Raw genomic sequence first — 15,218 nt, 5'->3', positions numbered from 1 at the left:
TTATCAATTCAGTGTTCCTATCACTTTTACCTCATTAATTGGATCTCACCCTCCACAAATGCATAACAAGCCCAAGCACTACAAGGGGACATATCACCTGGCTATATAAATCCTTCCAGATAATGATTATGCAAAAATTGCCTCTGGTCTAGCCCAATTGTCCAACAACATCCCAGATATGGATGCTAAAACTATACTTCATACTTTTGGAATATGCATATAAGGCCTTGCCCTCGGCCAGATACTAAGAGATGACCTTGAAAATACTAAATCGGGCATACATTTTCCCCACGCAGGATACCTTAATGGGCATTTATTCTACAGATGCATACTTAAAGTGCTGTAACCTCAGGCAGACATATATCACTGTTTGGTCTTGCTCACACATCCAAAGCTTGTGGCAGATGGTTTACCAATTCATGGAAACCCATATTACCACTTTTGTGCCAATGGACCCTATATAGTCAATCTTTGGTTGGCCAGATCTCACAAAAGAAGTGCACGACAGGCTTCAGAAAACCGCTAAACCACATTGCAGCATCAGCTAAAAAAAAGTTAAAAATTAACTTATCTGTTTTGTATGGATTGGGTGGAAAGAACTGAAAATTTCTTTAATATTTGGGAAATTGCGGAAAATTTACTGGCTTGGTGAGCAGGTGGATCCATCGACCTCTCAATCCCCCCTTACTTCGACCTCACCCCTTTTTTCTCAAGTGACAATTTAGGTCACTGCCTTTTTAATTCATGTTTGTGGTGTCACTGCAAGGAAACATAAGTATCTTCAGCGTCTCGGATTGTACCTATTACACAAAGATCTGCGATAACTGTAATCTATATTTTTCTTTTTCTAGGTATCCGCACGTCACTACTGGAATCCGAGGATCACACGTGCCCTACTTGTCATCAGTCGGACGTCTCTCCAGATAACCTAATCGCCAATAAATTCCTACGTCAGGTACTAAAGCATTACTTCCAACAAAACTAAAGTGGTTCTCTGGGATTTTGTATCCAGTGCTGCATAAATAGTGAGCATAGCTGAGAAGCAGACAGCTCCATTCATGGTGTAATGGCCGTACTGGGTTACTGCAGCTTGGCACCCCTTGAGGTGATTGGTTGCTGAGCTGCAGTAATCCAGCGACAGTGCAGTATAATATATGGAGCAGTCTGTATCAGTATATCTTATTATACATGCAAGTTCCATAGTTCTGTTAAACAGGTGACTCACGGCGATCAGATGTTGATGGGTTAACCTGAGGACAGGCTATCAATAACCTAAGCAACACTGTTTAACATGGTCTAGCGCAAAGTTGTCACCGAAAAATCGCATATTTTTTATGGTAGCCACATGTTGCAGTAAGGTTACAGCGAAGTATAAAATGGATTACATAGATGAGCAATTTCGTGACAATATCTTTGGGTAGGTGGCTGCTTTCGCTGTGCAGCCAGGTCTCTAATACTAGGTGGGGGTCTGTTGTGCTTTTAAACATAGTTGGCCTATTCACCAGCATGTGCTTTCAGTCAGGTTATCATCAGGGTTCTTGACTTGGCATTGCTGCATTTGAGGACTTATGTTTCCACATTACATTTTCAGGCAGTGAATAACTTTAAGAATGAAACTGGTTATACGAAGCGGATTCGTAAGCAACAAGCTTCCTCTCAGCAGCGGCAACAGCAAGCAAGTCAACCACAGCGTAACACCCAACCACCAACACGTCCAGTGCAATCTCGCCAGCAAGATCCTCTTATAGCCCAAACTACTGTAACATCTACTCCAACTTCTACACCCCAAAGCACTGCTTCTACTGCATCTGCCGCATCAAACACTGCACAAGCAAACGCACAGCCTCAGCCTGTGGTGCAGCCCGCAGAGCCTGCAGTGTCTGTACCTGTCCATAAGGAGAGGGAGAGGGAACGAGAGCGAGAGAAACCAGAGTCTACATATCAGTAAGTTTGTGCCCAAGCCAGTGTGTGTGTAATAAAAACTTTAGTAGCGTATATAGTGCCTGAAAGATGTAAAATATTCGCAGCCCTCATTACATAGCCAGAAGCCCACTCTAGGGTGGCACAGGACACCCTTGTAAAGGGCTTATTCTGCAGCTCTGTAAAAACACTGCACTGTAAAATAGGGCCTGTTAATAGCTAACAGTATTGTGCAGGGCACAAGAGTAGTTGTAGTCTTGCTACCATTGTTGAGCCGGGCACAATAGTAGTTGTAGTTTCGCTACCAGTATTGTGCAGGACACAATAGTAGTTGTTGTTTAACAACTGGGGAGCCACAGATTAGAGAACATTGCCTTAGACAAATTATGAAGTCCGTATTAAAGGGGTTGTCCAGGGAGCAGGAGACAGCTGAGCTGCTCTCCAGTGCTCAATACTTCTGATTCCGGCCTTCTGAGGCATGACGGGGCGGGTCTGATCATCGCATGCGGATGAAATCACGCAATGTCAAAAAGCTGCATGGGGTCTCTGATGTTGTGATGATACTGTGCTGCTATTGGACATCATGGGCGTTTTCTCCCGCACACAATGATCAGGACTTAAACTCTCTTCTCCATGTTTTTAAAATGGTGTGTGTGGGGGGGGGGGGGGGTATAAGTTTGTACGCCAGGAAGCAGAAGGCTTTAGCTGTCTTCTGCTCCCCAGATAACCCCCTTTTAATTATGTGATTGATAAGTATTTCTTCTAATAATTTAATCATTCTCATTTTGTCACTAGTCATGAAAAGCGAAGTGAAAGTTCTCGTTCTTCCTCTGCACCTTCTGCTCCAGTCTCATCGACTAGCAGCTTACCACTTCCTAACAACCTCCTTCTGGCAGACAAAGTGAGTATTTATATCCCATGCACCTAGAACATCACCACAAATAACCTGGAATTTCAAAAATAGTCACAAGCTTTCTGCTTTTTGTTTAGGGCTTCCATGTTCCAGTGCTTGGACAGATGCCACCTTCTACTCACTGTCTCCCTCCTCCAAGTAAGTGCTGGTTAGGAGACCAAAAAAAATAAATAAACCCTTTTATTAATATTTGGCTTTCCCACAGTTGCCTTTTCTCATTTATTAATTTCCCTGTGTGCTGGGTCCAGGCATTGCCGCTATAGTACAATAGGGTTCTATGGTAACATGTAGTGTACATTCACACATACCATCTCAGTTACAGATGTTCACACAATGTAAAAATAATTGCAAAAAAGGGCGTTGCTGCAAAACAACGGCCGTTATTAATGAACTTAAACAGCCGTTATTTACATGTATTCTTACATTGTGTGGAGATAGTCTTAAAGCTAATGAATAGACACTTCAAATCTTCTGAGTATGTTTGGATGCTAAAGGGTTATTCCAAGAAGTTATTTCCTATTCACAGGATAAGTGCTAGCTGATTAGTAGTTGTCTGACTTCTGTGACCAATAACCCCCCCTCCATGATCACAAGTACCCAAGCTCGACCCTTGCTTCTATGGGACCTTTGAACATAGCCTAGTTCAGCACTTGGCAATTCGCACAAGTCCCCTAGATAGTAAATGGAGTGGTGGCCATACATGACCACCGATCAGCTAGTTATCCCCCAATCTTTTAAGTTCATTTGAAACAAAAGAATTTAAGGCTTTATGTGATTGTATTAATTACACTAAAATGTGCTTGTGTTAACACCTCACTACACATATACAATCAGTTTTGTGGAGTCAAAGCCTTCCCTGTATTCCTCTCCATACCACTGTCAACTCTGTTGAGGGGTTTCTCTTAGAATAGTAGCATCCCTATTGTTAAAATAATGCTCCTTGTATGAGTAATTGTGTCCTGAAGTCAGAAGTATGTAGCAAAATGGATGACAACTATATATGCCAAGTATCTTAGTTCACTGCAGTATATGGAACCTCAGCCAGCGACCTACAAGTAAGCTAGTTTTAGTGAACACTGAGGGATGCCTGCTTGTATTTCCAGGTTTGCAGCCCTACTATCAGGGCTGCGGAGTCATTAAGCCTCAGTTCCAGCTCCGACTACCACTAATAGGGCCAGTGCTATATTACTGATATATTTACATATAAATGTAAATGTATGCGAGAGGGTTTTCTGGTTGTTATAAATAAGGTCCTTTATAGATTTATACAACATAAAATATATTAATGAGGAACATCTATAAAATTCATATGAAAATGCAACAATAAAATTAAATTTTACTTTTTTTTTAAGCTGGAGTTGGTACATATTTTTTCAACCAAAACTAGCTGACACCACAGCCCTGCCTACCGCCGTCTGCTTTTCAGACATTTTACCTGCTGTTTTTTTTTTTCTCCTTTCTCATTTCACAGCTCCACTGATGAGAGCCAATATACCAAGACCTTCTGGACCAAGGCCGCACCTAGGATGGGATGGGTTAGTATTATAATTCCATGCTAATTTAACATGCAAAGCAGGAGTAGTAAGTTAATGAAATTAATTAATTCTGGGGGCTTAGAAGCCATTGCCTGCCTTCTCTATTTGCATGCGTATTTAACACAAATAAATGTGCAGCTTTTTTTTTTCTTAGCCTTAAATTTTCTACCAATGGTTACACACAACTTATGAAGTCTGAGAGAAGTTTTTTTTCTCTAGCTTTACAGAAACCTTATTTATGGATCAATACAAAGGCAGCATAAAAAACTGTATCTGTTAGAGGTTTCACTATTTTACATGTGACTTGACGTGTGAATACTTTCACAAATTTTTCGTCCTAGGCATAGCCGTGGCCGTCACCCTCACAGTGATCGCCCGCCAAGAAACCAAGTACCATCTTTGACGTCCTCGGGTCCTGTATATGTACCACCACCAACACCTCTCTTTCCTCCACCACCACCCCATGGTCTTCAATTGCCTCCTGGTGTGCCACCACCTCAGTTCCCGCCACAGTTTCCGCCCGGACAGCCCCCTGCTGCTGGCTACAACGTTCCACCCCCAGGCTTCCCTACAGCACCTGCAACAGTGTCAGCCCCATGGGTCAATCCAGCAGTCCAGGCAGCACATGCAAATGCTATTCCTGCACAGTCCCTGGCACCACCTCTCTCCAAAGAGGAATTCTATAGAGAACAGAGGCGACTAAAGGAGGAGTAAGTATGGTCTTACTTTTTAATTAAAAACATTTATGATGTAAAAATTGCAAAAAAATATTAAATATATAAAATACATCTCATTGTATTTTTTTTTTTAAATTAGGCCAACCTTCACATGGCTTTTTCTTTCCCTAGTACAGCTAAAAATATAAAAGTAGATGTTTAAGAATTTCCTATCATTTTGTTTCTGTAGCTTCTATTAAAAGTAAGCTTTCCGTAAAATCTGTCGGCCAGAAGCAGATGTCATATGGGAATATGAGTTGAACATCTGTGACCATGGAGACACATAGTTTGCATAGGAGCTGCTGGAAAATGTATTCAAAACCTGTTTGAAGGCTGCTTCATTTCATATGAATTTCGATAGGGCCTAGATTTCCAGATACAACAGTACAGTGAAGTCTCTTCTAAACACCACCTCTAAGAAGACCACCCCCTTATTCACGCCATGTTCCTTATTACAAATTTTCATTCAAGCATTACACATATGTTAGCTTTCTTTGAGGAGATCTTCCCTATGACCACTTTTCAATGCAATTTTGGGTGTGTCTCAAAGGTGTCACTGTATTATGTAATGGTACTGTAGTATGTTGCACTTCATGCTACTAAAGATAAGACAAACTCTTACCTTGGTGTGTAGTAAATCACATTAGCCCATAATAAATGTGGTGCACGTCATGTGCGTTTTTCTTTTATTTTGCAATAGTAAAATTTCCCCAATGTATAATTAAGTAGTTACCAATTGATTCTGTGATAAGACAAGATCCTGAAACCGAACACTTGAGGCAACTATGCATATAGCTCTCTTTTCTCTCAAAGACAGCAACTTGCATGTTGACATTCTTTTTTTGTTTGTTTTTTGTTTTTGTTTTGTTTTGTTTTTTGTAATCTCCATTCTTCAGGGAGAAGAAGAAATCAAAACTTGAAGAATTTGCAAATGATTTTGCGAAAGAACTGCTGGAATATAAGAAAATTCAGAACGAGCGGAAGCGTTCCTACTCCAGGTGAGACATGAATGAAAACCTCTGAAGCATGATCAGTATTTTTATTTTTTGTCATTTTTGTTGGGGTGTAATGGAAGTTTGTCATCCCTTGCATTCTGTGTGTACATTTTCAGGATTTTGTCTATCACTGGTAAAAACATCAATTATCCATACCCCAACTCCATGTGCTGGTACAAAGTATCATATGCATGCTTTAGTAATGTCATTTCTGTTTTGCCATCTGAGGTTTTCATAATGAGAGACACATATGCTGAAGATTTTTCACGTTTGTTTCTGTTTGTCTTAAATAGGTCCAAATCTCCATACTCTGGATCATCGTACTCTAAAAGTTCCTACTCTTATTCCAAGTCAAGATCTGGCTCTTCTAGGTCACGTTCTTATTCTCGGTCTTTCAGTCGATCACGTTCTCGATCTTTCTCAAGATCTCCTTCCTATCAGAGGAAAGCCCATGGAAAAGGACGTACTTACCGTTCAAGGTCCCGGTCCCATGGATATCCTCGGTCCAGGTCAAGATCACCATACAGGAGATTCCACTCTCGCTCTAGATCCCCGCCATACAGACCACCTTCTCCTGCTAATAAGAGACTACTTCAGCAAGTTGAAGGAGAAAGGGATTATGCCAATCGGTACCGTGAATTCCCACCATATGATGTTAAAGCTCTATATAGTCGACAGCCTGATCTCAGAGATCCTTATGACAAGGAAGTTTACAGAGAGTGGGAACGTAGATACAGGGACTGGTATGAAAAGTATTATAAAGTAGCGCCAATGAATGCCATTCCAAGACAAAGGTCGCCTATCGGTAGGGAAAACTTCCCTGACAACAGATTTCTCCTTCCACCTCAGACTCGTAGAGATCACTCTCCTTATAATCGAGGCCAGAGAGACAATTATCCTCCACCTTTACTACCCCGATTGCGCTCTATCAGTAGTTATCAGGAAAAGCTGCTACCACGTGATACGCACATGATAAAGGAAACTAGAAAATCAAAAGAAAGAGAGCCTTTTATTCCATCTAGTGACTCAAGGGGAAACAAACATAAGAAACACAGAAAGAGACGGAAAGAAGAAAGCGAAGGGGTTTCCAGGACTGGAACTGAAGGATCCAGAAAACACAGAGATCCACATGGGGATGATGGCAAAAGGAATGAACAAATGTTTGCGCCCACCAGCAAAGATGACGCCACCCCAGTTAGAGATGAGCCCATGGATGCGGAGTCTATTGCTCTGAAGCCTCTCTCCGACAAGGACAAACGAGAAAAACCTAGAGTGAAAGTCGATAAGACAAAGCGTAGAGCGGATGTAAACCAGCCCAAGAAAGAAACAACTTCTAAGGTGGTCAAGGTTGAAAAGGCAGGAGATGGCGAGAAAGCTAAACCAGCAAGTGTTGAGCCGCCAGTAAAAAAGGTTAAAGAGGAATCTCAGAAGAATGAGAATGTGAAACCAATCTCTAGTCAAAAAGATGATAAAACCATGCTGCCTCGGAAAGTCCATCTGAAGGCAATAAAAGACGGTCAGGATAGTAAGCAGTCTAAAGATGAAAAGAACAAAAAGGAGCACACGACAAAAGACTCCAAAGTGGACAAGCCAGTCATTAAGGAAGAAAAGTCCAAAAAGGCTGCAGAAAAGCCCAGAACAGCCGAGTCTAAGCCTGAAAAACGCAAGAGAAAAACAGATGACAAATCTACAGAAAAGGAACAGGAAAAGCCAGTTAAAAATGCAAAAGTGGAGACAACTGAGGCTCCAAAACCTCCTGCCTCTAAGCAGAAAACTGAGGCCGAGACTGTCAAACCCGAAAAGATTCCTGAGAAAGATAAAACAACCACATCATCAACCACGACTGTGAAAAAGATAAAACTGAACCGGGAGACTGGAAAGAAAATTGCAAACGCCGAAGCTGTTGGTGGAACAGAGGAAGCACAAGACAAGACTGAGCCAGCAGTCCCTGCCAAACCAAAGACAGAACGTGTTAAGGGAAAAGTAAGAAAGAAGATCCCTGCCCCTGATGGATCCGGGTCCACCTTGGTGGACTATACCAGGTACCAATGATTCTTTTTTCCTTTAGACTTATCTCTTTAGTCTGTTAGCAGATTCTAAAAACATTTAAATTGCTGCTTACAAGGATTATTTAGGTAGTGTTCACACATTGCAGTTTCATTGCGTTACTGCATTGAAACTGTGAGTGAGCATAGTCTGAAGAGTATTGAATAGAGTAGCAGATGTGCATGGACCCTGACGTTGCAATTGAAGTCTATAACACTGACTAAAGTGATCTATTTCTAGCTTCTGTCAATGCCACAGACTTTGAATACAGTGCCAGGGAGCATGCTTAATTGTCACTTCATGCAAACTACTACTACTACTACTACTACTACTACTACTACTGTGGCTGCTGCCCTATACATCAGACACTTCTGACTGGAAAGATCATTTTAAGAGCTTTTCCTATTTCTATAAGTAATGCTCTATTAATAGGATATGTCAAATTGGTGGGGTTGATCTCAAGCACTAATCATGACTTCTTTAGTGCCATGTCTTCCTCCTCCCTCTTTTCCCTGCACAGTGGTGTTCCTAGTGTACTTGTGTAGACAGGTAGCCAATGACAGTGTTGCAGGGAAAACAGTCAATGGGACGTAGTACTACACCAGCACTGTCACCTTTATTCTTAAAGGAGTTATCCAGCGCTACAAAAAACATGGCCACTTTTCCCCCTCTCTTGTCTCCAGTTCAGGTGCGGTTTGCAATTAAGCTCCATTTACTTCAATGGAACTGAGTTTGAAACCCCACCCAATCTGGAGATAAGAGAGGGGGAAAAGTGGCCATGTTTTTGTAGTGCTGGATAACCCCTTTAATATGGGATTCCTAGAGGTCAGACTCCATCAATCAGGGCTGTGGAGTCGGTAACCCAAAGTGCCGACTCCTGAATTTTATCAGGACCGACTCCAGACTCAGACTCCTGCTCCTTCATAAATGGCCAGTCATATACCAGGGGAGTTATTTATCACACTGGCTCAGCAGCTTCTCCCTAATGTCCTACATGATCCTGGGGTGACTGAGGGAATGAGGAAAGATATAAAGCAGCTTCTCCTGTGTGTGCAGTGGATGCAGCCAGTCTCCAGCCTCCATGTCTTGAACTGCTCACTAGACTAGATGGAGCAGGTGATCTTTTCCTGCTGACTGTCTTCTACGATTCTAACTAAATATTCACCATACTTAAAGAAACACTTCTAACAATGCCAGATACTTAGATATAGAGAGGGGTCACACATACTGATATAGAAGGTCACCGTGGGGAGACACACACACACACACACAGCGCCTGCTGCAGCCATAGCATACACACACACAGCCTGCTGCAGCTATAGCAAACACACACACAGCTTGCTGCAGTCATAGCGCACACCACACACACAGCCTGCTGCAGCCATAGCACACACACAGCCTGCTGCAGCCATAGCGCACACCACACACACGGCTTGCTGCGGCCATAGCACACATACACACAGTTTGCTGCAGCCAGAGCATACACACACAGCCTACTGCAGCCATAGCACACGCACACACACCGCTGCAGCCATTGAACACTGAAGAAAAACACACAATCTTCTCCCAGAGAGAAAACACCACACTGAGGACAGAGGTTACTGCTACAATACTTATGTCTTCTCCTCCTCTATATTACACAGGATATTTTCACATTACAATGCTGCTCATATACAGTCATCCAGCATCTAGGAAGAGAACAGCACAGATCTCCCCTAACACACACACACACACACACACACACACACACACACACACACACACACACACACACACACACACACACACACACACACACACACACACACACACACACACACACACACACACACTGGACTCTTTCAGCTCAGAAACAAACTGCCAAATAGTGACCGACAACTTTTCCATGACCACCCTTATGTAATAGGGCCAGTGTCCTATTAGAATGTTGCTCATAATATATATTCATGAGCAAAACTTGTAAAATTCATATCAAAATTCAATTCTACATTTTTTAAAGATTTTTTTTTAAAGCTGGAGTCGAGTCGGTATTTTTTTTCCAACTCCTACTCCAGCCAAAGCTAACTCCAACTCCGACTCCAGCCAAAACTAGCTCCGACTCCACGACTTTGACTCCACAGCCCTGCTATTAATTATAAAATCATGGCATATTCTAGAAATATGTTGACATAGGAATCCCCCCTCCTGTTTAAGCAATACAGTAAAATATGAATATACAGGTCGGTAATACATATAAAATAGGGTAGTTTGGTGAAATTAACATGGGAAAGGGACTTGATATTGGTAAACTAGCAACTGAACTGTAGCAACCAATTTTTGGTAGCTTTTGCAAAGACCCTCCTGGTTGTGGGGTGCGTCTACAGAAATAGAAACGATCTGCTAGTTTAAGGGCAACCAAGATAAGATTGGCAGAGGTGCCAGGACAGTGATACCTGGCAATTATAAGGGAATCTGTCAGCTGCAATTCATATTCCAACCTGCTAACGCTGTTACATAGCTGTTAGGACAAGGAGACACATGGTGTCTTTCATATATCCAGCTGTGCTTCCAGGATGTAGAGATATGCTTTAATTATCTGGGAAAGGAAGTCCGATGCTTTCCAAGCAACTGATTGTCTACAAGCTTAAAGGGGTAGTCCACCAAAATTTTTTTTCTTTCAAATCAACTGCTACCATGAAGTGCCAGAGATTTGTAATTTACTTCTATTAAAAAATCTCAAGCCTTCCAGTACTTATCAGCTGCTGTATGCCCAACAGGAAGTTGTATTATTTCCAGTCTGGAGAGCAGGAGAGGTTTTCTATGGGGATTTGCTCCTGATTTGGACAGTTCCTGACATGGAGAGAGGAGGCAACAGAGAGCACTGGGTCAAACAGGAAAGAAAACACCACTTCCTGCTGGACACACAGCAGCTGATAAGTACTGGAAGACTTAAGATTTTTTAATAGAAGTGAATTACAAATCTCTGGCACTTTATGGCACCAGTTGATTTGAAAGAAATTTTTTTTGGGTGGACTACCCCTTTAAGGCATGGTCAGGTATAGAAGAGGGGAGTTAGGAGGTGTTATAGCTTGGTGCACTAGTCTAAGTCTCTGACTCTTCTTACTATATAACGAAAGCATTTTTCTATGTTCTGGAATCACAGACTGTTATATGAAAGGTATCATGTGTCTCTCTGGCCTAACAGCATCTAACATTGCAGCAGTTTGGAATTTGAATTGTAGCCAACAAATTCCCTTTAAAAAAGCTAAAGCACTTATGAGTTCAGCAGCCTTTTCAATGTTTACCAGCATTAATACCTGCATCACTACTATAGCTAGCAGCACTGCAAGATCATGCAGCTTTGTCCTGTTAAGTGAATGCAGGTACAAACACTGGTAAACAATGACAGCCAGCCCCACTAGACCTCACCAAAGTACAGGTAACATCTTGACAGGCAATGAGGGACTAATATTTGTAATGATTAAGAATTTATTCCTTTCTTTGCTTGTAGTAATTTATTACTTTTTTTTTGTTCAACAGTACAAGCTCCACAGGTGGAAGTCCTGTCCGTAAAGCAGAAGAGAAACAAGACACTAAAAGAACGGTTATTAAGACCTTAGAAGAGTATAACAACGATAGTACAGCACCCCCAGAAGATGTCATCTTAATGATTCAGGTTCCACAGTCAAAATGGGACAAAGATGAATTTGAGTCTGAGGATGATGACTCTAAAGAGACACAAGGAACGTCCAATGCTGGAAAGCCAGTGAGTGTTGTATCCAAACCAACATCTACTGTCATTTTGCCAGAAAAAGAAGCTAGTTCTTCAGATAAGCCCAAGCAGGGAGGTGAAGGTACACCTCAAGATGCTAGATCCACCAAGGAATCCTCAGTTTCTCTGACCAAGAACAGATCAAAAGATAAAGATAGCCCTGCAACTGAAAAGGAACCTTCTGATAAAAGAAAAGGAAGTTCCCAAAATGACAGCAGTTCTGAACGCAACCAACAGTCCTCGAAAGACCGGTCATCTGAAAGACAAGAAGCGGGACACAGCAGCTCCAACAAAGACTTTACTCCCACTCGTGAAAAGAAGTCTGAACACGGGGACAGCAGAGACCGAAAACAAGAATATGAGAGCAGAGAAAGGGACAAGAAAGAACATGACCGAGATCGAAAGACCGAACATGACAGCAGAGACAAAGACAAAAAGAATGAGCATGACAAGCGGCAAGATCATGATTCCCGGGACAGAAAGGCAGAACATGATAGTAGGGATCGAGAAAGGAGGCAAGAACATGACAGCAGAGAACGGGATAGGAAACAAGAGCATGAAAGCAGAGAGAGAGAAAGAAGACCTGAGCACGATAGCAAGGTTAAGGAAAAGAAGCCTGAGAATGACAGCAAAGATAAAAAGTCGGATTACGACAGTCGAGAGCACAGTGGCTCCAAGAGAAGAGAGGAGAGGAGAAAGGAATCTCCTCTCAGGAACAAAGATTCATCATCCAGCTCCCAAAAAGAAAGGCCCAGAGATGAGTCAAGAGAACCTAAGAAAGCTCCAAGAGACTCAAAGAGCGGCAGCCATAGCCCCACTCAAGAGCGCAAGCCAAGGGCTGAACAAAAGTCATCGGAATCTAAACGGCAAACCAGTAATGATCAAGTGTCATCTGACAGAAGTGGTGAGAGGGGGAAAGAGAAAATCCCATCTAAATCAAAAGGTTCAGAAGACACAAGTGATAAAAGGCCATCACACTCTAAACGTTCCTCACCAGAGGTAAAAACGGACAAGGAAACCTCTGAGAAGGACTCTGTGAAGAGCAAGGGTCCTCAAAGCCGCTCAACACGGCTCTCCACAGACTTGACCAGAGACACTGATGAAGCCTCATTTGTGCCAGACTATAATGAAAGTGATAGTGATGCCTCTGTCAAACAAGACGATGCTCAGGAAACTAAAAACAGGGACGATGAACACATGGATATCGCAGACGTGGCTAGTAGTAACTTGCCTGCCACAGGCCAAAGCAGTCCTGCCGCCAGCCGTAGCCACAGCCCGGGTGACTCTGGTAGCCGCAGTAGCAGTGTAAGCTCGACAGGCAGCCCGGATAGAAAGAAAAGGAAGAAGGAAAAGAAAAAACATAAGAAGCATAAGAAACACAAGAAGCATAAGAAGCACACAGGCAACGAATCAGAGACTGAGAAGGGCCAGAAACACAAACACAAAAAAAAGAAATCCAAGAAAAGTAAAGACAAAGAGACTGAAAAGGAGGAGGCCAAAGCCAAGCCTCCTGCAACCTTGTAATATGTGGGACAGGGCACCAAGCTCGCCCTCCGTCTCCTGTATGCATTTGTATTTTCCATGTAATGTAAGCGATCTTGCTGTGTAAATAACGGAAAACTGTGCCACACCTAATATATTGAATCTTCGACTTTTACATCAGAGCTTTATAAAGGAATTATTTGTACAGAAATGTGTCTTGTGACCACATAGCAAATACTTTGTTTCTTTTTAATTTATCTACTAGGCCTTTAGCTGTGGATTAGAATGAAAACTAGGGTACTGTGAGCTAGGGTGATGGCGCAGAAGGTGGCAGTATCTCTCCTGGAATAGCAGCAACTTGTAATGCCACTGGATGACAGGAGGTGCCACAGTTTAGTGTTGAACCCCCCCCCCCCCCCCCAGATATACCACTTGCTTGCCTTGATGGGTTAACATGGCAAACAATTGCTGGCGCCAGTCTCCTGAATGCTGCCCAAATCATATGTTAATAGAGCGGGGACTATTCTCATTTCCAACAATTTAGTGGAAAGAAGTGTCACTAAATCCATACTACTGTATATCGGTGTTCCCTAGCCTGTGGTTCTCTGGAATTGCAGCTGATCATGGTAAGACAACCTTTGGTTGTCAGGGAGTGATAAGTGTTATTTTGCAACAGCTCTAAAGCCACAGGTTGGAGAACACTGCTGTGTATATATATTAGTCCCATCTGCTCAATACAGGATCGGCCAACAAAAGTAGTCTTTGGGCCCTTTTCAACCTTGCATGCCTAGAAACCCGTTCAGTATAGAGGAGGTCGAGTTTGTCCAATTTTTACCTCCACAATTTTCAATATTTCAGTTTAAAAGGATATAAAGGGTTGAATTTTGCACAGACTTTACATATCTGGGCTCATACAATACACCAGAAGCATTGTGAATAAAGCGTTTGGATGTGAATGGAGAAGAAAACTAAAATTGGGCACAAAATAAGTAAACCGAAACTTCTCAAAAGGTTATACTAAGCCAAATACGGGACAGGAGATCATGCCTACTTTCTGATCATTGGCTTATTGTATTTTAGGGGTGTCCGTTAAAACTGCTGTTTTGCTACAACATTGTTGCTTTATGGCACATTTATAATGTATAGGCACAGTACCCCTGCTCCCCACCTACTACTGCTACCAGTATATGATGGGGCAACTAAGCGGTGAACCCCAGCATTGGACATTATCAATGGGTACCAGGAGTAGATAGGTTGGGAAAAGAATGTATTACAGGTCAGTGACCCTCCTGTCGGAAGTGCTGCAGAATTGTGAACTGAGAAGTGCACAGTAAAGGTTACAATGCAGCATCCAGCAGGTCTCCAAACTTTTTACAGTACTAGGATTAGGCTAGCTTCTCCTACGTATGTATGCCAGAAGATCCCTGTACGAGGGCCAAGCTTAGGCTGCTGCATGTTGCAGTAATATATCACGAATGTGGAAGAAGCAAAGCATCTGAGTTTGTTCTTTGGATGAATGCTGGCGGACAGGCCTGCCAGTACAGACTGAAGGATGAGCCATCATATCTAACCCTGCATACGCTGCTCTTGATGGCCTCCTTTGCACTTTTTACCAGCTGTACAGTTTTGTTTTGTTTATTTTTTTAAACTGGATTTTTTTCAGAATTTTTTTTGTGCATTTTTTTTTTCTTTTTTTAAATTCTCATAAGAATTGGCACTATGCAGAGAAGGTGATCTAACATGATGTCCCCTTGTTTGAAAAGGTTTGTAAACAAACGAAAGAGCGACCCTACCTCAAACAAAGCCGTGTAGAATATTTTTTTTTCCTTCTGTGAATAAATGACAATGAATTTAAAATTT

General features: G+C 42.2%; 1 protein-coding gene across 2 annotated transcripts in view; it reads left to right on the top strand.

The window, feature by feature from the left end:
* RBBP6 (RB binding protein 6, ubiquitin ligase) overlaps positions 1 to 15,218 on the top strand; it is a 38,796-nt gene extending 23,578 nt beyond the window's left edge. Inside the window, exons 9-17 of one of the 2 annotated variants that reach the window (XM_069983985.1) lie at positions 852 to 955; positions 1,592 to 1,944; positions 2,716 to 2,821; positions 2,911 to 2,971; positions 4,305 to 4,368; positions 4,710 to 5,078; positions 5,981 to 6,082; positions 6,373 to 8,121; positions 11,645 to 15,218. In XM_069983985.1, coding sequence (XP_069840086.1) covers positions 852 to 955; positions 1,592 to 1,944; positions 2,716 to 2,821; positions 2,911 to 2,971; positions 4,305 to 4,368; positions 4,710 to 5,078; positions 5,981 to 6,082; positions 6,373 to 8,121; positions 11,645 to 13,400 — 4,664 coding nt within the window. In that variant the 3' untranslated portion in view covers positions 13,401 to 15,218. The remainder of the gene's footprint in view (positions 1 to 851; positions 956 to 1,591; positions 1,945 to 2,715; positions 2,822 to 2,910; positions 2,972 to 4,304; positions 4,369 to 4,709; positions 5,079 to 5,980; positions 6,083 to 6,372; positions 8,122 to 11,644) is intronic. The other variant, XM_069983986.1, reaches the window with a different exon arrangement.

The sequence above is a fragment of the Dendropsophus ebraccatus genome, chromosome 9, assembly GCF_027789765.1.
Source record: "Dendropsophus ebraccatus isolate aDenEbr1 chromosome 9, aDenEbr1.pat, whole genome shotgun sequence".
Classification (NCBI taxonomy): Eukaryota; Metazoa; Chordata; class Amphibia; order Anura; family Hylidae; genus Dendropsophus; species Dendropsophus ebraccatus.
The sequence above is the reverse complement of the archived record's forward strand: the minus strand, read 5'-3'. Positions and strand labels throughout refer to the sequence as shown.